The sequence below is a fragment of the Trachypithecus francoisi genome, unplaced genomic scaffold, assembly GCF_009764315.1.
Source record: "Trachypithecus francoisi isolate TF-2019V2 unplaced genomic scaffold, Tfra_2.0 Lachesis_group17, whole genome shotgun sequence".
Lineage (NCBI taxonomy): Eukaryota > Metazoa > Chordata > Mammalia > Primates > Cercopithecidae > Trachypithecus > Trachypithecus francoisi.
Window position 1 is genome coordinate 75,554,531 of NW_022681462.1, and position 25,137 is coordinate 75,579,667.

General features: G+C 38.9%; 1 protein-coding gene across 1 annotated transcript in view; it reads right to left on the reverse strand.

Annotated features, from left to right (window-relative positions):
- TTC27 (tetratricopeptide repeat domain 27) overlaps positions 1-25,137 on the reverse strand; it is a 189,665-nt gene that overhangs the window by 114,126 nt on the left and 50,402 nt on the right. The window contains 2 exon segments of the mRNA XM_033176078.1: positions 19,250-19,316; positions 24,948-25,060. Of these exon segments, the coding sequence (XP_033031969.1) occupies positions 19,250-19,316; positions 24,948-25,060 (180 nt within the window).

Here is a 25,137-nt window from a genome sequence, read left to right on the forward strand (position 1 = left end):
ATGGCAAGTAATAATATAATAAGGTACCAACATAATGTGCTACCGTGCTATGTAAAAATCTACAAATTAAGATTAATTATTACTGGCCAGGCACAGTGGCCACTTTTGGGGCTAGGGCAGGCAGATCACTTGAGGTCAGGAGTTCAAGACCAGCCTGGCCAACATGGTGAAACTCCATCTCTATTAAAAATAACAAAAATTAGCTGGGTGTGGTAGTGCGCACCTACAATTCCAGCTACTCAGGAGGCTGAGGCATGAGAATCATTTGAACCCAGGAGGCAGAGGTTGCAGTGTGCCAACATCATTCCACCGCTCTCCAGCATGAGTGACGGAGTGAGACTATCTCCAAAAAAAAAAAAAAAAAAAAAAAAATTAATTCTTTTCTAAACTAGCTTGAATTCCTCTACCGTCCCAGCCATTATCTATGTGCCCTTGAATAAGCAGGTTAAGCTCTGTGGGACTAAAGATGTCTTATTCATAAAGAGAAAAATGTAAACTAAAAGTTGACCAACCACCTCCAAAATTCTGTAGTAATGAAGAGAAATTAAGTAATGAAGGGAAAATAAATTCCTAAGTTCATCTTTGCTGGATTTTGGTTATTTTCTATTTTAACATTAAGCTAAATGCAATTATTACAAACTTCATATTTACTGAAATATCTTATAAGCACATTTCTTTACTATTCAGTAAAAGTGTAAGAAAGAAGTACTCGAGAACAGCTAAATTGCTCAGACGCCAAAAATTGGTAAAGATAAAAGAAGACGTTGAAATTATCAAATTGTGACTCATCAGATTTGGAATGGTGTCTTACATATTAAGAAGTTAAATAAGCAGAGTTTCAGCCTTGATAATAAGAGGCAATGTGTGACTGAGTACACAGACCTAAATATAAGCTAATATAATTTGTTATTACCATAGAATTCTAGCTACCCACTATTTCTTTTTGTTTGTTTTTGAGACAGGGTCTCACTCTGTTGCCCAGGCTAGAGTGCAGTGGTGCAGTCTCAGCTTACGGCAACCTCCACCTCCCAGGTTCAAGTGATTCTCCTGCCTTAGCCTCCCTACAGGCACTTGCCATCACACCTGACTAATTTTTTAAATTTTCTGTAGAGACAGGGTTTTTGCCCAGGCTGGTCTCAAACTCCTGGGCTCAAGCGATGAGCCCACCTTGGCCTCCCAAAGTGCTAGGATTACAGGTATGAGCCACCACGCCCATTAGTTACTCACTAATTCTGTAAGTGGAAAACAAAATACATCGAGGAATAACAGGAACTGTAAAACTTTCAGTGACCGCTCTGCATTCTGTAGAAGATACTTTATGCTATCTTTGTATGAAAAAAGTAAATCTAAGTATTAGAAAAAATTATCTCCAAATTAAATATAGTATTCCACATGATTCAGCAATTCCATTTCTGGGTCATGCCTGAAAGAACTGAAGTCAGATATTTGCACACCAATATTCCTGGCAGCATTATACACATACCCAAAAGGCAAAAACAGCTCAAATGTTTGTGAAGGAATGGATGATAAAATGTGGTATAGGCTGGGTGCAGTGGCTCACGCCGGAAATCCTAGCACTTTGGGAGGCCGAGGCAGGTGGAAGACTTGAGGTCAATAGTTTGAAACCAGCCTGGGCAACATGATAAAACCCAGTCTCTACTAAAAACACACAAAAAAAAATTAGCTGGGCGTGATGGTGGGTGCCTGGAATCCCAGCTACTCGGGAGGCTGAGGCAGGAGAATTGCTTGAACCCGGGAGGCAGAGGTTGCAGTGAGCCGAGATCGCACCACTGCACTCCAGTCCGGGCAATAGAGCAAGACTCTGTCTCAAAAAAAAATTTTTTTAAATTAAAAAAAAAAAAAAAAACGTGGTATAGAAACAACAGAGTATCAATCTGCTTTAAAAAAGAATAGCATTCTGATACACACAACACAGATGAACCTTTAGGACACCATGCTGAGTGAAATCAGTCACAAAAGAACAATTTTTTTTTTTTTGAGGTGGAGTCTCGCTGTTACCCAGGCTGTAGTGCAGTGGTGCAATCTTGACTCACTGCAACCTCTGCCTCCCAGGTTCAAGCAATTCTCCTGCCTCAGCCTCCCAAGTAGCTGGGATTACAGATGCATTCCACCACAGTCGGCTTATTTATTTATTTTTATTTTTATTTTATTTTATTTTTTGAGACAGAGTTTTGCTCTCATTGCCCAGGCTAGAGTGCAATGGTGCCATCTCGGCTCACTGCAACCTCCACCTCCTGGGTTCAAGGGTTCAAGCGATGGTCCTGCCTCAGCCTCCCGAGTAGCTGGGACTACAGGCGTGCACCACCGCGTCCGGCTACTTTTTGTATTTTTAGTAGAGATGGGGTTCCACCATATTGGCCAGGCTGGTCTTGAACTCCTGACCTCGTGATCTGCCCGCCTCGGCCACTCAAAGTGCTGGGATTACAGGCGTGAGCCACCGCACCTGGCCTACAAAAGAACAAATATTTTATGATTCCCCTTAAATAAGGTACCTAGAGTAGTCAAACTCATAGGGATAGAAAGTAGAATGGCAGCTGCAAGGGCTAAAGGGAGGGGAGAAAGGGAGTTATTGTTTAATGGGTGCAGAGTTTGGGAAGCTGAAAAAGTTCTGCACATGGATAATACTGATGGTTGCACAACACTGTGAATGTACTTAATGCCACTGAACTGTACCCTTAAAAATGGTTAAGAAGGTATATTTTGTGTTATGTATATAAAAAAACATGTATTTTACAAAACCATTACTGTTAAAATCCTTAAAAAGACAGAACAGGCTGGGTGCAGTGGCTCATATCTGTAATCCCAGCACTTTGGGAGGCCAAGACAGGAGGACTGCTTGAGCCCAGGAGTTTGAGATCAGCCTGAGCAACACAGCAAGACCCTATCTCTAGAAAAAATAAACAACAAAAACAAAAAAATTAACCCGGTGTGGCAGTGCACATCCCTGGTACCAGTTACTTGACAGGCTGAGGTAGGAAGATCGCTTGAGCCTGGGAGGCCCAGGTTGCAGCGAGCTGTGTTCATACCAGTGCACTTCAGCTTGGGCAACAGAGCAAGACCCTGTCTCAAAAAAAAAACAAAAGCAACCTTACATTCAAATTTAGAATTGCTAAAAACATAAAACATATATAAAGACAAAAATATAATTACACCCAAAATAATATTTCATTACTTTTTTTAAGCCACTAATAATTTCTTTCTTTCTTTCTTTTTTTTTTTTAATAGAGACAGATCTTACAATGTTACCCAGGTTGGTCTTGAACTCCTGGCCTCAAGTGATCCTCCTGTCTTGGCCTCCCAAAGTGCTGGGATTACAGGCATGAGCCACTAGGCCCAGCTACTAATAATATTTTGTATGAAGCATCCAGTATGCATATATACAACGCTCCCAAATTTCAGAATTTTTTTCCCAAACGCTGGGTTATTTTAGCACATGAAAAGGCTCTGATATGTTTCTATATAATTATAGTAAACATTTTATTTTTAATTATTTATTTCTCCCAAAGGACACATATTTACGAAGATATAAAATACATGTTGTTAATTCTTACAATTCATATTTTTATTCCAATAATTCATACTCATATTTCAGAAATGCTATGAAAATTTCTGAAGAGTTCGCTCTAAAACTGGTCCTAAATAACAGAGGTTACCAAAAGGCTGACAACTAGAGAGTAAGCCTCTGAGAAAAATGCAGTAACTACTCAACTGCAAAAGCCGCTACAACGGTCGTTCTAACTAGAATTTTATTTTATTTTATTTTATTTTATTATTTTTTTTTTTTTTGAGACGGAGTCTCGCTCTGTCGCCCAGGCTGGAGTGCAGTGACCGGATCTCAGCTCACTGCAAGGTCCGCCTCCCGGGTTTACGCCATTCTCCTGCCTCAGCCTCCCGAGTAGCTGGGACTACAGGCGCCCGCCAACCTCGCCCGGCTAGTTTTTTGTATTTTTTAGTAGAGACGAGGTTTCACCATGTTCGCCAGGATGGTCTCGATCTCCTGACCTCGTGATCCGCCCGTCTCGGCCTCCCAAAGTGCTGGGATTACAGGCTTGAGCCACCGCGCCCGGCCTAGAATTTTATTTGTTCTGGATTCAAGTTTCCTGTTTTTGCTGTTTTGTTATTTATTTTATTTATTTATTTTTATTTAATAAACACATAACACATTCTATGTGCTGGTCAGGCACTGGTCTAAGTGCTTTACAACAGTAATGGTATCTTTTCATAAAAAGAAGTGCTAACTATGGTCCAGCGTATTACTTTCTGTTTTGTTAGAGCTTTACTGTCCTGTTTCACTGTCCGAAGGTCTCAAAGATGTTCTCCTACATTCTTCCTCTAAGAGCTTTATAGTTTTGCTTTTCACTTTTATATATTTGATCTATCTGGAATTACATTTTATATACAGTATGATGTTAAGATGCCCATTTTTCCTATAGATATATAATTATCTAGCAATTATTGAAAAGTCTATCCTTTCTCACTGTATTACAACTCCACCTTTGCCATAAATCACATGAACTGTATATGTATGGATCTGTTTCTAGACCACTGGCTGATTTATATTTCCTTGTGTCAAAATGTCTTAATTCTGTGTTTTTAAAGAGCATAAAAACAACCTTGAGAGCTTGTTAAAACACAGAGTTCTTGGCTCCAACCTCAAAGGTTCTGATTGAATAGGGTTTAGGGTGGAGAGGGAGAAATTCCATTTCTAACAAGCTCCCAGGTGACGCTGATGCTGCTGGTCCAGGAACCCTAATTTGATGAGCGCTGTCTTAAAATAGGTCTTGCTATCTGACAGTAGAAGTCTTCCCCTACAGCTCTGTTCTTCAAGACTGCCTGAGCTATATCCTTAGCCCTCTGCATTTCCATATGAATTTCAAAGTCAGCTTTAGTTCCATGAAAAAACAACAGAAACAACAAAAATAACAAATTCAAACTGCTGGGACTTTCTTAAGGACTGTATTAATTATGTAGGTTAATTTGGAAAGACTTGAAATTTTAAAACATAAAGTCCTCCATAAACAAGACATATCCCTCCGTTTATTTACATCTTCATTAATTTATCTTAATGATGTTTTATAGATTTTTTTTGTTTTTTTTTTTGTTTGTTTGTTTGTTTTTTTAGACAGTGTCTCAGTCTTGTTACCCAGGCTGGAGTACAGTGGTGCCATCTCAGCCCACTGCAACCTCCGCCTCCTGGATTCAGGCGATTCTCCTGCCTCAGCCTCCCAAGTAGCTGGGATTACAGGCGTTCACCACGACACCTGGCTAATTTTTTTTTTTTTTTTTTTTTTGTACTTTTAGCAGAGGCGGGATTTTACCATGTTGGCCAGGCTGGTCTTGAATTCCTGACCTCAAGTGATCTGCCTACCTCGGCCTCCCAAAGTGCTGGGATTACAGGTGTAAGCCACCGTGCCCAGACAGATTTTTAGTATAGAGATCTTATAAATCTTTTGATAGGCTTATTCCTGGGAATTTGATGTTTTTTGACACTATTACAAATGCTTCTTTTCTCTTTTTAATTTTTAAAAACTGTGATAAAATACATATAACATAAAATATACCATTTTAACAATTTTTAAACACACAGTACAATAATGTTAAGTACATTCACACTGTTTTACAACCAGTCTCCAGAACTCCTTTCATCTTGTAGCTGAAACTCTATACCCATTAAACAACTCCCAATCCCCCTTCCCCCAACCCCTAGCAACCCATACTGCTTTTTGGTTCTATGAATTTTGACTACTCTAGGCACTTCATGTGGAATTATATAGTTGTAAATGCTATCTTATTTTTAACCATGGATTCTATTAACTGTGGTAATTTGATGAAGTATCAGCTCACTAAATTATAAGTATTTGGTTAAAAATCAAAATGGGTTTGAAAAAGAACCCTAAGAAAGTTGGTGGATTCATAAATCCCCGCTTTCATGGCTGGGTGCGCTTGTTCACACCTGTAATCCCAGCACTTTGGGAGCCCGAGACGGGCAGAACACTTCAGCCCAGGAGTTCAAGACCAGCCTGAGCAACATGGGGAGACCTGTCTCTACAAACCAAACAAACAACAAAAAAAACCTAAAAAATTAAAAAATAAAACCCCCACTTTCAGAATTCTTCACTGCTGAAGAACCTCATGCCATTTGCAACCATGCACTTATCCATGAGATGGAATTTCCACCACTTTTACACATCAAAACAAAGAAATCACTTACAAATGAGTGATAACATTTGTGTGCCTGTCTTAGGAAAAGTTCTCTCATTTCTTACCTCTCATTGACCAAAATCTATATAAGGTGACCCACTGAACCAGTAACCTTTTACAAGTATATAATTTTTCATATACTTTTAATATTTTTATGATTGTTGTGAATAGTGAAATAAACTTTAGTAATATTTATTTTATTCATAGTTATAATGTTTTATAAATTAAAGAATCAATTCACTTCAGCAATTGTTGATAAGGTATGTAAGAGGATATTTTGAGAACAAAAGAGGGGGCCGGGCGCGGTGGCTCAAGCCTGTAATCCCAGCACTTTGGGAGGCCGAGGCGGGCGGATCACGAGGTCAGGAGATCGAGACCATCCTGGCTAACACGGTGAAACCCCGTCTCTACTAAAAAGTACAAAAAACTAGCCGGGCGAGGTGGCGGGCGCCTGTAGTCCCAGCTACTGGGGAGGCTGAGGCAGGAGAATGGCGTGAATCCAGGAGGCGGACCTTGCAGTGAGCTGAGATCCGGCCACTGCACTCCAGCTTGGGCGACAGAGCGAGACTCTGTCTCAAAAAAAAAAAGAGAACAAAAGAGGGCATTCATTAAAGATTAAGAGATGCAGGCTGGGCGCGGTGGCTCACGCCTATAATCCTCGCACTTTGAGAGGCTGAGGTGGGTTGATCACCTGAGGTCAGGAGATCAAGACCAGCCTGGGCAACATGGTGAAACTCTTGTCTCTACTAAAAATACAAAAATAAGCTGGGTGCGGTGGCGTGTGCCTGTAATCCCAGCTACTTGGGAGACTGAGGCAGGAGAATCACTTGAACCTGGGAGGCGGAGGTTGCAGTGAGCCGAGACTGCACCACTGCACTCCAGCCTGGGCAACAGAGCGAGACTCTGTCTCAGAAAAAAAAGAAAAGTAAATATTCATATGATGACGAGCTATATATGTACATAAGAGGGACTTATTATTTTATTCAGCAAGCAATTTCCCACTGTATGGGCCCTCATGCCCCAGAAAAGTAGCAAAGAAAATTCTGTACCACCATCAAAGAGGATTTAGAGTGTTGTTTCTATTAAAAACAAATTTCCTTTTCATTCTTATCACTGCACATTGCAAATAATCTTCTTCCAAAGGTCACTAGGATCTCTTCAGATGACACACACACAACAAGGCTACTCCTTTAAACAATGAAGGCGCTTTCAGATAGCTGCTTTTTCCATACATAAATCAAAACCAGCTCGGAGCTCTCCTTGTGCATGATTGTTTGGCTACACTAAAGTCAAATCGAAGGATACCCACCCAGGTCATACTGACCTCCCAAAGCAAGGAACAAAGAAATACTATAAAAAGCAGAACTACCCCTGCTTTTTCATTATCTACTTAAAAGAGCATTCATTTCTGAAATCAGTACCAAATGACAATAAGTTTAAAATTCCAAGTTTAATCTATAAATAATTCTCAGTAGAAGTGGAAGAGCAGCCCAAATCCCCTATCCTTGTGAGGTAGGTCATTTAAAAACTTTCTCAAATCTATTTTTCCCTAAATCTCACTATTACCCTCAATGAAAGGACCCAAATACAACTTACATTCTCCCATCTCCTTGCCTTTGCTTACGCTGTATCACTCCATCTAAACCCTATCTGTTGTTCAACTTCCAACTCAAGTCCTCCCTTAGTGAACAAAGCCTTCTTTGACTGCTCAGTCCTAAATATTGTCTTCCTTTCTTAGCAACTAGGGGATATCTTTATTTGTGCTATTGATTTGTAGTTTAAACTGCCTAGTATTGCTAAGTACAGTTTCATAAATTTATCTGACCTGGGCTAAATTAAAAATTCCATGAAGGCAAGTCCCGTGCTTTATGCCTTTATTTTTTCTACAGTATCTAGTAGCATGCTTGAGAAATTTTGGGATTCTAGATCTTCTGCCTTTAAGCTTTTAAAATTCTCTCTGCTATGCAAATTTTCATATGGACAGCTAGACACCAGAGATCAGGTCCCTTGGCTTCCTCAAAAAAGAAAAACCTCTGCATTCGGGAGACTTTAAGCAAAATGTTCTATAACAAAACCATGTTTTTTTTCCTCATCATTGTTAAAGCAAGCAATGTTACTGGAGGACCTGTTGTATACTGTCTCGATTCAAGTCAGTTTCCAAAAACCTACTCATGATGACCTTAAGCAAGGGCTTACTGTATATATCCTTCATCCAATTCCCCAAATGTTAATGTTTTGCCACATGACCAATAGTTTACTTTCCATACCAGATACAGATTCTACTTAAAACAGTATTTACAGACTTAAAATAAATTCTACTAATTACCTATTTTTATATCGAGTAACACAAGTTGCTACAAATCATATATTAATACTTCACTTTATTTCTATTACCTATGATATTCTATACGCAAATCTCATGTGCTAAGAAATCTTAAGATTTTACATTCATCCTAGCTATCTTTCTATTTGTTATTTCTGTCGACCCTCAATCACAAAGGGGAAAAAATTTCAATTCAACAAATATTTTTTCAATATCAATAATCTGTGTTAGATGCAAACGGTCAAAAGTACCCCCAACTTGAGCTCTAAACAGTATATTCCTCCCATTAAATTTGGGGTTTCTTTTACATGCAGGTTTCCAAAAATATAAGGGGAAATCTAGCTTGATTTTGCCTCAAAAAAGCAGTAAACTTCATAATGAATTTGAACACTAAGAAATTTCCTATTGGGAATTCGTTCTCCTATATTTTTGCACTTAATAATTAGGTAAATTGAATAGTTTGTGTTGTACTTCTGAAACTGGTGGCATAGAATAATCAATATTGAAACCCAAATCTACATTGATAATCTTAAATAGTATAGCTCTAAATAAATCTGTTCATGTGCATTCTTCCCTTTAGTGAAGTATATGACAGATGAATAAAATCCATATTCAGTATTGTGACCTGTTTCGACAAATGCATACACCTATATTACCACTATTAAATCAAATTGTAGAAATTGCTCATCATCCTAAAATGTTCCCTTGCAACATTTTGTAATCAATCTGTGATATACTTTCTGTCATTACAATGTAGTTTTGCTGTTCTAGAATTTTCATTAAATGGAATCATACAGCCTGGCTTCTTTAACTCACAATAATGTGTCTGAGATTCATCCATGCTGTTGCATTTATCAGTATTTCATACTTTTTATTGTTGAGTATTATTTCATCAGAGGGCTACACGGCACTTTATCATTCATTTGTTGATGGACATTTGGGTTGTTTCCAGTTTTAAGCTACTATGGATAAAACAGCCAAGAGTATTTGTGTACAACTCTTTGTGAGGACATATACTTTCATTTCTCATGGCTAAATACCCGGAGAAGCAATTGATGATTAATTTTATAAGAAAATGCCAACCTATGTTCCAAAGCAGTTGTAACATTTTACATTACCACCAGCATTGTATGAGAGTTCTAACTACCCCACATGGTGTTATGTAAGTCTTTTCAGTAATGTATAGTGGTATCTTGTTGTGGTTTTAATTTGCATTTCTCTGATGACTAATGTTATTACATATCTTTCAAGCTCCTTTTGGCCATGCATATATCTTTGTTCAAGTGTCTGTCCAAATATTTTTATCCATATTTAATTGGTTTGTTTCTACTATTATTATTGAGTTGAAAGGGGTCTTTATCCTAAGTAAAAGTCTTCTGTGAGATACATGCAGTGTAAATATTTTCTCCTACTCTACAGCTGGTGTTTTCATTTTCTTAATGTTGTCTTCAAAAAGCAGAAGGTCTTAATGTTAATAAAGTCCAATTTATCAATCTTTTTCTTTTATGGTTCATGCACTTAGTGTCCTAGCTAAAATTTCTTCACTACCCAATGTTATAACAATTTTACTTGAAGAAAACATAGGAGGAAAATTTTGTAACATTGAGATCAATGATTTAACTTCATGACTGACCTTCACCTATAAATTTCTTCTGTGTTTTCTTCTGTGGTCCACGGATAAAATATGCAGCTTAATTGTTTGGTTTACAAACATCTGGGGTTTTTCTAGATATGCAATAGTTATTTATGTCACTTAATTCAATTGTAGAAAAAACTATGTACTATATATAATCAATTTCTTAATTTATTCATTCATTCATTTACGGAGATTTATGTCGCAGTATATGGTCTTGCTGCACTTACCATATACATTTGAAAAGACCATGTATTCCAAGTGTATTCCATAAACATCAATTCAGTCAAAATGGCTGACAGCGTTGTCCAATTTATCTATGTGTTTACTTGCTGTTTGCCAAGTTGTTCTAACAATTGCTGACAGAGGGGTGTTAAAATATTCAACTAAGATTGTGACATTGCCTATTTTTCAATTTAGTTCTATCCATTTTTGTTTCATGTACTATGTAGCCATTGTTAGATATATATACATTTATAATTATTATGTCTTCCTGATAAATATTCCCTTTATTATTATAAAGTTGTCCTCTCTGTCTCTGGAAATATTTTTTGTAATGAAGCCCATTTTACTTTATAATAATTTAGCAAATCTAGCCTTGTTATACTTACTGTTTTCATGGGATAATATTTTCCATCCATTTATTATCAACCCATCTGATTCTTTAAAGTACATCTCTTGCAGGAAGCATATAGTTGTGTCTTGCTTTTTAATTCCATTATCAATCTTTGACTTTTATTTGGAGTATTTATCCATTAGCATTTAATGTAATTATTCATATGGCTGGGTTTAAATATACCATTTTACCCTTTTTTATTATTGTTCCATTATGATGCTTTTCCTGCCTTCTTTTTAGATAATCTGAATATATTTTATGGTTGCCACTTTGATTTCTTACTGGATTTTTAGCCAGCTGCCTTTGCATTTTTAAGTGGTTGCTCTAGAATAATAATACCTTTAATTTTTCACAACCTATAATAGTGGAAAATTAATAGTGTAATTCTTCACATAAAATGTAGAAACTCTGCAACCATATAGGACCACTTGTTCACCCTTGCATGCCTTCTAAATATGTTAGAAAATACCAAAAAATGGCCAGGTGCAGTGGCTCATGCCTGTAATCCCAGGTTTTAGGAGGCCGAGGCGGGTGGATCACCTGAGGTCAGGAGTTCAAAACCAGCCTGGCCAACACGGTGAAACCCCATTTCTACTAAAAATACAAAAACTAGCTGGTTGTAGTGGTGCATGCCTGTAATCCCAGCTAATCAGGATACTGAGGCATAGGAATTGCTTGAACCCAGGAGGCACAGGTTGCAGTGGGCCAAGACTGCACCACTGCATTCCAGCCTGGGCAACAGAGTGAGACTCCATCTCACATACACACAAAAGAAACCTAAAAATAAAATCACACAATGTCATTCCCTTCTTTCAAGCAAAAAAGTCATCTCCAGAATCTTTCTGCCTTTGATCATTCCCCAGTATCACCAGGTAGTTGGATTTTTTGTTTTTGTATCTTGCCCACAGTTGGTAATTTTTTTCTGCAGAAGGATAGCTCCAATAATAACCACTACAGAAGCAGCCGGGTGTGGTGGCTCACGCCTGTAACTCCAGCACTTTGGGAGGCTGAGGCGAGCGGATCACTTGAGCCTGGCAGTTTGAGACCACCCTGAGCAATATGGTAAAACTCTGTCTCTACCAAAACACAAAAAATTAGCCAGGAGTGGTGGTGCACGCCTGTAGTCCCAGCTACTCAGAAGGCTGAGGCAGGATAATCGCTTGAGCCTGGGAGACAGAGGTAAGCCGAGATCGTGCCTCTGCACTCCAGCCTGGGTGACAAGAGTAAGACTACGTCTCAGAAAAAAAAGAAACACTATAGAAGCAGAAGTCCTCCAAATTAATTTTAGAATCAGCATGTCAATTTCTGCAAAGAAAAAAAAAGAAAAAAATGCCTATGGGGATTCTGATTGCTACGGATTTAATTTTAAGCTCAATTTTACAAGAATTTTGAATTCAACATATTGAGACTTCGGATCCATGGATATGGTAAATCTATTTACTTAGATAATCTTTAATTTCTCTCAATATTCTTTGTCATTTTCGGCATAGAGGTCTTGCACTTTAGTTGTAATTATTTGTAAATAATTTGATTTATTTAAGGCTACTGCGAATGATTTTAAAATTCTTTTCCCAAGTATTCATTGCTAGTAAATATAATTGACTTTTTTATGTTGACATTATATTGTAAGAACTTGCTTGTTAGTTCTAGTAGCTTTCATGTTCGTTCGTAAGGAGTTTTTCTATGATATAAACATGTCACCTATGCATAAAGGTAGTTTATATCCTAATTTCCAATCTGTATACCTTTTATTTCTTTATGTCTTCTTATCTCTTGCACTACTGGGATTCTAGTTCGACGAGAAAAGAAGTGAAGAAAGCAGACAATCTTCCCTTTTCTCTGAGCTTAGGGAAGAAAGACTACTTTTCACCAACAATGATTTTAGCTAGATACACTTAATCAGGTTGATATTCTCTTCTATTCCTATTTTACTAAGAGTTTTTATAATGAAAGGTGTTGAATTTTGTCAAAGCCTTTTCTGTTTCTATTAAGATAATCATTTGGTTTTTCTCCTTTGCTCTATTAATAAGGTGAATTGCATTGTTTCATATTAAACCAATTTTGTACTCCAGGGGTAAACACTATTTGGTCATGATATATTATCCTTTTTATACATTACTGTTTCACATATTTTATCCAATTTTATAGTTGTTGACAATGGGAATTAAAGTCCAGTAACAGTTGGCCAGAAGGGAAATTCTAATAAGCATTAACCTCAAGACATGGTTAACTGCAGAAGACAAAAAAAAGTGATCAGTCCCCAGGTCATTTCTAATTTGTAAGAGAACTTAAGGAACAGGCAGGCTGGGTGCAATGGCTCATGCCTGTAATCCCAGCACTTTGGGAGGCCAAGAAGTGCAGATCACCTGAGGTCAGGAGTTTGAGACCAGCCTGGCCATCTGTACTAAAAATATAAAAATTCGCTGGATGTAATGGCATGTGCCTGTAATCCCAGCTACTCGGGAGGCTGAGGCAGGAGAATCACTTGAATCAGGAGGCAGAGGTTGCAGCGGGCCAAGATCGTGCCACTGCACTCTACCCTGGGGGACAGAGCGAGACTCCATCTAATTAAAAAAAACAAAAAAAGGAAAAGGAAAAGGCAAAGCAGAGCAATTAGTTTCAATGAGGTGAAGGTATTTGCAGTTATTGTTTCCTCTTATTTAATGAGGTTTTTTTGGGGGGGTTTGCTGTCCAGACATTCTCTTTATGTTTTCTTTTCACCAGGCTATGACATGTGTAAGTACAGTTTTGTTCGTTTTATTTTGCTTAAGTCTCACTGTGCTTGTTCCTCTACTCTGTGAGGTAATTCTGAAGAAATTAACTCTAGTAACAAACTATCAAAAGTACAAGCACTAACAGTTATATTGCCTATCTTAATAAATTACAATTAAAAAATGAGTAATTCCCTAGAAGAAAAATAGGTAATCATTTCATCTGTAAAATGGATTAGTAAACTATGTTATGATCATAGATAAGTATGTATTAAATAGCTTTAAAGTCAATAGCAGAAAAAGAAAATACATAAAATATAATGTGTAACTTCCAAAGATCTTTTTCCTTCTTTCATTTACAGAGATCTAGGGGCTTCAGGTAGAGTCAAAAGGCAAGCTGCCAGTATCAATTCACACTCACTTAAACAAACTTTTTTTTTTTTTTGCTCTTCCCAGTCAGAGTTTCACTCTGTCGCCCAGGCTGGAGTGCGGTGGCGCAATCTCAACTTACTGCAACCTCTGTCTCCTGGGTTCAAGGGATTCTACTGCATCAGCCTCCTGAATAGCTGGGATTATAAGCATGCACCACCATGCCCAGCTAATTTTTGCGTTTTTAGTAGAGACAGGGTTTCACCATGTTGGCCACACTGGTCACAAACTACTAAACTTGTGATCCACCCACCTCGGCCTCCCAAAGTGCTGGGATTACAGGCATGAGCCACCCTGCTCAGCCTAAACAAACCTTTGCCAAGGAAAACTGAAACACCTGTATGTATTAACTAAACTGCTCCCATTTTCAACAATAACAGGAAATTAAAAACATTACTGAATGTCACTGACTTGGCTCATCTGAAGGGAAATAATGTAGATAACACAGCTAATTTTAAATTATCAAGCTGATACAACATAAATGGCTCTCTAAAACAATATGGGTTATTTTTACTCTGACTCAGCTTTCCTGAAACATGCAGATACAATATCTCAGAAATAGCACCACATAACAGCAACCTTAAACAAGTAAATATATTCCTCTTAGGACAAGTTTCTGACCTTGCTAAATTAAAACATTTCCCCAGCGTATTTCATATATATTTCAACCTGCCACACCAAAATGAAAACACTGGCAAAAATTTCTCCAAAAAAGAGATTTCACCATCATTCTAGTAAACTCTGGGACATTTAATCAAAACTGAACAAAATTCAGGACCAAGAGCCATTCATTTGTTTATTCAATATATATTTACCAAACACCAAATAACCACTGTCCCTATCTCTCCAAGTGCTTAGAGACTTCTGGTAGGAGTATTAAGACTTCTACTGGTCGGGCGCTGTGACTCATGCCTGTAAACTCAGCACTTTGGGAGTCTAGGTGGGTGCATCACCTGAGGTCAGGAGTTCGAGACCAGCCTGGCCAACATGGTGAAACGCCATCTCTACTACAAATACAAAAATTACCCAGGTGTGGTGGCCTGTGCCTGTAATCCCAGCTACTCGGGAAGCTGGGGAAGGAGAATCGCTTGAACCCAGGAGGTGGAGGTTGCAGTGAGTTGAGATTGTGCTATTGCATTCCAGCCTGGGTGACAAGAGCAAAACTCCATTGCAAAAAAAAAAAAAAAAGACTTCTATTATACTTGCTCTTCTACCAACAGAGGAAGACATCTTGTAGCCTCAATAGTTCACAACCCTAGTCCCAGGCCACTAAGCTGCTGCTAGAGCAGGGAAATGGATGTCCAGCAAGAAAAACCACGCTGTTTCTTTCCTCTCTGTTCCCTTCTCTTCCACATGTATGGCCAATTCCAAGCAGATCTTATCCATTTAGCCTGCTTGAAAATAGGAATGCTCTACTACAAACTAGCATCACTGAATGCTATGAGTGTACCAGCCTCTACCTACTCTGGAGTACTTTCATAGATGTTCTGCAATATGATCCTCAAGTAAAGTCTTCTGTGTTGGGATAGGGGCATTTTACTCTTTCCCCCATTATACAGAAGAGAAAGATGAAACAGATGGTTATTCCTAGTATCACGTAGTACTGCCTAAATCATGGAACTAAGTAAGTGACACAGCTCTTGAATAGAAATCAACCCTCTTCCAAGGTGTAGGGTATATATTTCATTCATTTTCTTATTCCGCATGCATTTATTCACAAGAACTATGAGTAAAGCATTGAAGCACTGTCTCAACCCTTGTAGAGAGCCTAGAACAGAGCCCAGTCTCTAAAACTGAGAGTTTATAGTCTTGTAAGGAAAAGACATATATATATATGTATGTATATATATGTGTGTGTATCTATATGTGTGTGTGTGTATATATACATATATATATATATATAAAATAAGCCAAAATATGAACCCTGCAAAAAGAGAGGGACAAATAAAAGTTCAAGAGTTCAGAAGTGGGGTAGCACCTAAAAGTGGTCCCTCTTGTCTCAAATACAAATGCCCCTTAACATATGATGGAGCTACATCCTGATAAATCCATCATGAGTTCCAAATGTCCTATGTCAAAATGCATTTAATAACAGCTGTCCTACCAAACATCATAGCTTAACCTAGCCTGCCTTAAATACGTTAGCTTACAGTTGGGCAACATCATCTAACACCGAGCCTATTTTATAAAAAAAAAACACCGGGCCGGGCACGGTGGCTCAAGCCTGTAATCCCAGCACTTTGGGAGGTCGAGACGGGCAGATCACGAGGTCAGGAGATCGAGACCATCCTGGCTAATACGGTGAAACTCCTTCTCTACTAAAAAATACAAAAAACTAGCCGGGCGACGAGGCGGCCGCCTGTAGTCCCAGCTACTCGGGAGGCTGAGGCAGGAGAATGGCGTAAACCCGGAGGCGGAGCTTGCAGTGAGCTGAGATCCGGCCACTGCACTCCAGCCTGGGCGACAGAGCAAGACTCCGTCTCAAAAAAAAAAAAAAAACCCCAAAACAAACAAACAAACAAACAAAAAAAAAACACTGAATATCTCATGTGATTTATTGAACACTGTACTGAAAGTGAAAAACAGAATAGTTGTATAGGTATTCAAAGTATGGTTTCTACTTGAACGAGTATCATTTGCACACCATTGCAAATTCAAAAAAATCGTCAAACTATCGTAAGTTGGGGGCTGTTTGTACTCTTTTGGAGTTACATAGGATTTAAATAAAGCTTCTTTCTTCATTGAAACCAGGGACTACTTTTAATTCATCATCTCATCCACTTTGGTATCATGCACAAAGAAGGGACAGGAGGAAGGACTGATAGATGAAGAGTTGACGAGGGCTGACAGGTTTTTCTGATATATTTCATATGTTTCATTTGGGATTTTAAAAAGGTCGGGAGGATAGTGCAAAGCCCAAAGTAAGTGTGGGGCTCTTAAAAGTCCTTCTTACATAGAAGCTTCTTGCCCTACTTCTCACCAATTAAAGATTTACTTGGGATTAACTCATCTCTTTAGAAGAGTTAGGCCTAGCACCATGAGTCACTGTAATCAAACATCTTTCCTCCAAAAAGAGGTCGGTCTTCAGGACGGTTCTGATTTGAAGGAGGGTGGGAGGAAAGCAGAAAAATTACACAGCATAAAGGCCTGAGGGGAAAAGTATAAAACCTTAATTTATGACCTTCACTGCAAGCTAGGAGTGACGAGTTAGCCACCTTCAGAAGAAGTTACTAGAGTTAATTACTTCACAGGTACCTCCCAGTGCAAGGAATGAGAATAGGTTAAAGAAGGGAAAAGTTTTAAAGAAAGAGAAACCGCCGCCCCCACACACACACACAACAAATGCTAAAAAAATTAACTGTTTGAATGTAAAAAGAGTGTGTTAATGTCTTTTCAGGATAACTGTTAATATATATGCTGCAATATATATATATATATTATGTATATGTAATATATACATAATATATATGTAATATTTATGCTGCAATAAACTGCCTGTGAGACCAATTCCAAGAAACTGTTACTACTGGCCAGCAGGAACATTTCCTGTCATATGCCAAGCATCCAGGTCACCATTTATCACCTAGACACTTGAAGCCATCCAGTCCCTACCCTGACTCAAGCTCATAGCCATTCCAGACCTTCCCTATCCTTCCCCCATCCCTCATTTCACACAGATCTATGTTAATGTCACCTTCCCACTGAGACCTTCCCTGACCACCTTGTCTAAAAACAGCTGTGCCCATCCCATTCTTAGTCTCTTAACTTGCTTTATAGTTCTCCTCAGCACTTCGTGAAATAGCTGGTTCTCTCTTTGTCTACTCTGTATTTGACATAAACTCCAGAACAGAAAAGGCTTTGTTTACTGCTATATCCCCAATGACTAGTACAATACCTGTATATATTATTTAGTAGATATATATTAGCTGAATCAATAAATGAAAAGTACATAGTATGTTTTTATATGCCCTTTAAAATTTGTTAACACTTTGTCAATTCCTTTATAGCACATGTAATAAATAATGAGGAACATTTCCACAGTTACCTAAAACACACATAATATGATGATGCACACCAAAGACTTCCGAGAATACTGAAGTGGGAAAACAAAACACACAACCAGAGGACTCAAACGACTAACACCTAACCAGTTCCAACAGGGTGTGTAGGAAATAGTAATGTGAAAAATTTACATTACAGTACAAAATAAGCTAGCTTTTTTTGTTTTGCTGTGTTTTGTTTTGTTTTGTTTTGTTTGTTTTTCAGGCAGAGTCTCGCTCTCTGTCACCCAGGCTGAAGTACGGTGTGGCTCACTGCAACCTCTGCCTTCGGGGTTGAGACGGTTCTCCTTCTCAGCCTCCAGAGTAGCTGGGGTTACAGACACGCGCCACCACGCCCGGGTAATTTTTGTATTTTTGGTAGAGACACGGTTTCACCATGTTGGCCAGGCTGGTCCGAACTCCTGACCTCAAGTGATCCACCTGCCTCAGCCTCTCAAAGTGCTGGGATTACAGGCATGAGCGATCTCACCCGGCCACAATCTACCTTTTCTTTCTAGCCAGTAAAAGTACTTTATTTTGCCTTATCTGAAAAATAACAAAGGAAGAAAACATCAGAATTCTGATTCCCAACTAAGATAATGAAAATGCCTTTGAAAAAATGACATATCTTAAGCAACTTGTATTCATTAAAGAACATATGCATCTTCCTTTATCCATAAAGCCAAATTATACTGACCGACCCCTTCGTCTGTGACTTTTCTCTTCTTAAAAGTCCTTCTTGATCTAAAATCCTCAAATATCTATTAGCCCATCTTTCCTTTTCACTGCCATTCTTCTCCAACTGTGGTCTTTATTAACTTTATTTCCTTACACCATAATCCCCCGAATTCTCTGTAATGAGGTAACTGTGCACAGAGTCCACTAAAACTGTCCTAGAAGTAACCAATGCACTCTTAATTGTCCAATCCTGTGGTCTCTTCTCCGTCCACATTTACCTCCTGACTGCTCTACACTGTTGAATACTGATGAGCACACCATGCTCTTGACACCTCACTAACCCATGGTCTGCCGGTCCTGCTCCCAGCTCTCCTTTTCACCACAACCATGTAGGCATGGCCCTCGATTTTAGGCATAAGAGTTGCAGACTCTATCAGCAGCAAGATACACACGACTTAGAAACTAAAATAAGATTTTTCTCCACTTTATTTCCTTAGGCGGCAGTGTTTCAACATAAATAATCTAAGGCAAGACCATACCACAGGAAATAATTTACCAGGAAAAAAATGAAATGGAAGAGAAAAAGACATTACTCACTGATGTAAATGCCAGAAGCTCCTCTTCAGTTAATTTATGCACTGGGTTATTCTTTTGAAAATTCATGCTTTAAATTAAGAAAAAAGGTAAATTAAGATGCATGTTACAGCTAATGAAATATAATTTTTAAAAAGCAAAGTAAACTGCTATATTTTATATATTTGAAAGCAGATATTTAAATATTATGGGGGCCAGGCGCAGTGGCTCACGCCTGTAATCCCAACACTTTGGGAGGCCGAGGCGGGCAGATCACAAGGTCAGGAGATCCAGACCATCCTGCCTAATAAGGTGAAACCCCGTCTCTACTAAAAACACAAAAAGTTAGCAGGGCGTGGTGGCGGGCATCTGTAGTCCCAGCTACTCAGGAGGCTGAGGCAGGAGAATGGCGTGAACCCGGGAGGCGGAGCTTGCAGTGAGCTGAGATCGCGCCACTGCACTCCAGCCTGGGCGACAGAGTGAGACTCTGTCTCAAAAAATATATATATAATGGCATTGTATACAAATGTGGAGTTTGTCAAAGACAAGCATAACAATAAAATGCTGACAAATAAAATGTGATTGGTGTACTAAATGTCAACATAATTTATCTTTTGTTTTTGAGACAGGGCTCAATGTGTCACCCAGGTTGGAGTGCAGTGGCACACACTTGGCTCATTGCAACCTCCACTTCCTGAGTTCAAGGGATTCTCCCAGCTCAGCCTCCTGAGTAACCGGGACTACAGGGATACGCCACCATTCCCAGCTAATTTTTCTATTTTTTGTAGAAACGTAGTTTCACTGTGTTGTCCAGGCTGGTCTTGAACTCCTGGACTCAAGTGATTGCCCACCTCAGTCTCCCAGTGTTGGGATTACAGCCATGTGACACCGTGCAGCCAACATAATTTATCCTCCTAGGAAAAATGAAATTCAATATGTGCCACTCAGCAAAGAAAATGAAAAGAATTATTATGACACCAAGTCGTATTTATTAAACTCATGCTAAAAAAAAATGTTTTTATAACAGCTGTCAAGGAGGCAGAACAATAGGCATTCTTAGATATTGCTGATCCAGGATCAATTACATTATTGGTAGAATCATTTCAGAAAACAATTTGGGCTGGGCACGGTGGCTCATGCCTGTAATCCCAGCACTTTGGGAGGCCGAGGCAGGTGAATCATGAGGTCAAGAGATCGAGACCATCCTGGCCAACGTGGTGAAACCACATCTCTACTAAAAATACAAAAAATTAGCTGGGTGTGGTGGCGCACACCTGTAGTCCCAGCTACTCAGGAGGTTGAGGCAGGAGGATTGCTTGAACTCGCGAGGCAGAGGTTGCAGTGAGCCAAGATTGCGCCACTGCACTCCAGCCTGGGTGACAGAGCAAGACTCCATCTCAAAAAAAGAGAAAGAAACAATTTGGCACTATCTTTGTGAACATTCATATATCCTCGACTCAGTACTTGCATCCTAGATATGGAGCCCAGAGAAATTCTTTAACAGATACATCAAGAACGAGATACATAAATATCCACAGTAATATTGTGTATAACAGGAAAAATCTGGAAACAATCCAAATGTCCAAAAGGAAAATGACCAATTGTTGTATAATCATCCAACAGAATGCTATACTGCAAAGTAAACTGCAGCTACATATAACAACAGGAATCACAGGAATACAATAATGAGAGAAAATAAGCACATCACAGAGGACTATATGTTTATTATAAGATACCACTTTTATAAAGCTCAAAAACAAGCAAATTTAAGCAACTGACTTACAAGCATACAAAACATGAATTAAAATATTTTTAAAAAGGCAACAAAATCACAAACATGAGATTCAGAATAACAGTTGACTTTTCACCAGTGTTAGTTTTATTATTAGACTATTCCAAATGGAATATTAAATATTCTTAATATGTGGAATATATGAAATATTCCACATATAATTATAATATATATGGAATATATATATGTGGACATATAATATATATGGAATGTAATTCCAAATACTCCATATATTAATTTAACAAATTTTAAAGGGCATATAAATGTATATAAATATTCCATACATTAAGAATGAAAATAGGCTAGGCACGGCAGCTAATGCACATAATCCCAGCACTTAGGGAGGCTGAGGCAGGTGGATCACGAGGTCAGGAGTTCAAGACCAGCCTGGCCAAGATGGTGAAACCCCATTCTACTAAAAATACAAAAATTAGCCAGGCATGCTGGCAAGTGCCTGTAATCTCAGCTACTTGGGAGACTGAGACAGAGAACTGCTTGAACCTGGGAGGCAGAGGTTACAGTGAGCCAAGATCGCGCCACTGCACTCCCACCTGGGCAAAAGAGCAAGAATCCATCTCAAAAAAAAAAGAAAAAAAGAAAACACTGCCTTATAAAATAGTAACATATCCTTATAATTTTCAATACTGTTTAAGGATTTTATAATGATCATAAATTGTTTATATAATAATTTTTAAATGAACCAATTTTTAGTGTTGGAAAAGAAAATAATCAATGAATGGAAGAGGAAAGAACTATGAAATGATTTTTTTAAAAACACCTACAAGACAAACACACATGAATGCATACAAGCAGTCAGGTAGAATGAAGTGTAAGAGAGGTGGGGCAAGTTCCAGCATTTCGTCTTCAGGTAAAAATCCAACTCAAGCAGGAGGCCAGTGAACAGCAAGAGTCTAGGGAAGGAGCCTGAAGCTATCCCCACTGTTGTGCCAATCTACTATGTATAAGAATTCACCTTCTCAGGCTAGGCACAGTGGCTCGCAGCTATAATCCCAGCACTTTGGGAGGCTGAGGCAAGTTGATCACCTGAGGTCAGGAGTTCAAGACCAGCTTGGCCAACATGTGAAACCCTGTCTCTACTAAAAATACAAAAATTAGCTGAGCATGGTGGGCAGGCGCCTGTAATCCCAGTTACTCAGGAGGCTGAGGCAAGAGAATCGTTTGAACCTGGGAGTTGGATGTTGCAGTGAGTCAAGATTGCACCATTGCACTCCAGCCTGGGACGACAGAGCGAGACTCTGTCTCAAAGAAAAAAAAAAAATTCTGTCACTGGAATCAATAATGTTACAGGAAAATTGCTTTGGATTTAGAAACAGAACTCTGTATGTGCGATCCATTTTAAAATAAAAAGGAACTGTAGAACTGAATTCAACTTTTATATAAATGAAAACTTACTGTTGCATATATGAAGTAAAATGCTATGTGGTGAACACTAAAGAGTGAGTTCTACTGAATTAAAAGAATAAGATTTTGGCTGGGCGCAGTGGCTCACCCCGTAATCCTAGTACTTTGGGAGGCCAAGGCAGGTGGATCACCTGATGTCAGGAGTTCAAGACCACCTAGTCAACACGGTGAAACCCTGTCTCTACTAAAAATACAAAAATTAGCCAGGTGTGGTGGCACATGCCTGTAATCCTAGCTGCTTGGGAGGCTGAGGCAGGAGAATTGCTTGAACCTGGGAGGCTGAGATTGCAGTGAGCCAAGATTGCACCACTGCACTCCAGCCTGGGCAACAGTGCAAGACTGTCTCAAAAAAAAAAAAAAGAACAATATTTTTTTCAAATGCTCCCTTTCTTAAATTGCCTATTACTAATTCAACTGGTATCAATATTATAGCTTTATGGGGGATTCTATTTTGAACATTAATAAATCTTTTGATGACAAATGGGATATTCATTTAGTCTAAAAGTACCTTTCAAAGAAGTTGTTTCTTTTTGAAAAAGTTTTTTTTGAAAAAGTTTGTTTTTTTTGAAAAAGAAGTTTTTTTTTTTTTTTTTTTTTTTTTTTTTGAGACGGAGTCTTGCTCTGCCACCCAGGCTGGAGTGCAGTGGCGGATCTCAGCTCACTGCAAGCTCCGCCTCCCGGGTTTACGCCATTCTCCTGTCTCAGCCTCCGGAGTAGCTGGGACTACAGGCGCCCGCCACCTCGCCGGCTAGTTTTTTGTATTTTTTTTTTTAGTAGAGACGGGGTTTCACCGTGTTAGCCAGGATGGTCTCGATCTCCTGACCTCGTGATCCGCCCGTCTCGGCCTCCCAAGTGCTGGGATTACAGGCTTGAGCCACCGCGCCCGGCCAGAAGTTTTTTTTTTTTTTGAGACATAGTTTCACTCTGTCACCCAGGCTGGAGTGCAGTGGCGTGATCTCGGCTCACTGCAATCTCCACCTCCCAGGTTCAAGCAATTCTCCTGCCTCAGGCTCCCGAGTAGCTGGGATTACAAGCGCCCACCACCACACCTGGCTAATTTTTGTATTTTTAGTAGAGATGGGATTTCACTATGTTGGCCAGGCTGGTCTCGAACTCCTAACCTTGGGTGCTCCACCCGCTTCGGCTTCCCAAAGTTCGGGGATTACAGGAGTAAGCCACCGTGCCTGGCCAATAAAATGTTAATTACAAAATAAAAGAATAACTTTGGAGAAGCCTAGCAAACACCACTTTAATCATATGATCAAAGTTAACATCACCAGTAGAGGGGCAAACCCAAATCATATTCTACTTGCTAGGATGCAATGAGAATAACAAAACTTCATTTCTCTAACATCCCAGCAAAAAACGCATAATGTGGCTGGGTGCAGTGGCTCATGCCTGTAATCTCAGCACTCTGGGAGATCGAGGTGGGCGGATCAGCTGAGGTCAGGAGTTCGAGATCAGCCTGGACAACATGGTGAAACCCCATCTCTACTAAAAATCCAAAAAAATTAGCCGGGCATGGTGGTGTGCACCTGTAATCCCAGCTACTCAGGAGGCTGAGGCCAGAGAATCGCTTGAGCCCAGGAGGTGGAGGCTGCAGTGAGCCGAGATCGTGCCATTGCACTCCAGCCTAGGCAACAATAGCAAAACTTCATCTCGGGGCGGGGGGGGAAATGCATAAGGTGAATCCAACTATTAAAAAAAAATCAGACAAACTCAAATTGAGGGAAAGTCTAAAAATAATGGACTTGTAAATGTCAAGTGTCAAGATCATGCAAGTCAAGCAAAAATGAGGAACTATTCCAGACTGATAAAGACTAAAGAGACATGACAACTAAATGTGACACATATATTCTAGACTGGATCTTTTGCTCTAAAAGACAGTATCTGGACAACTAGCAAAATTTGAATGGGGTCTGAGAATTAAATGATAGCAAAGTATGAATGTTAACTTTCTGATTTTGATAGCTGTATTGTGACTATGTACAAATTATTGTTGGAAATATACACCAAATTCTTCAGGAATGATACAGTATCATGTTGGAAACTTATTCTTAAAAGTTATTTGTATTGCCCTGCCCATAAACATTTTTCACGAATTTGATATTATTTCTAATCAGAAAAAAAAGGAAAAACTATTTTGACCACAGATAAGGTTCTACAGTATTAAAAAATAATCCTATCCTTTGAAATGCAAATATCCTTGAATCTCAAAATAGTCATTCTCACCTGTCTTTAATATTTTATTAAGAATCTACTCCTAAAGTTAAACAAAGAAATTGTGCTTATAAAGGAAACAGAAGAATACATATACCAACTCATAGGAGATTCGTAATGTCTAGTCCTTTAATTGGCTCTCCAAGTATTTCCTCTTGATCTTCATAAGCACTACAAAAATTCCCTATTCATTCAGAACTCTTGGAACCTCCTTGAATGAAGATTCTCCTCACATAAGAGAATCAATATGCAAAGTGTTCAAAGTAGTCAAGTCAGTCATTAACTTACCAGATTCCAAGGATAATAGCGAGCTCTTCAGCACACAGATCGGGCATCTGAAACTGTTCACAATGTGCTAACTTTATGTCATTCAGAATGGTGTCATCATTGAGCTCAAGATTCTAGTGGAATACAAAAGAAAATACTTAAACCAAAAATTAAATTTTATTCATTCACCAAAATGGCATGTAATAGATTG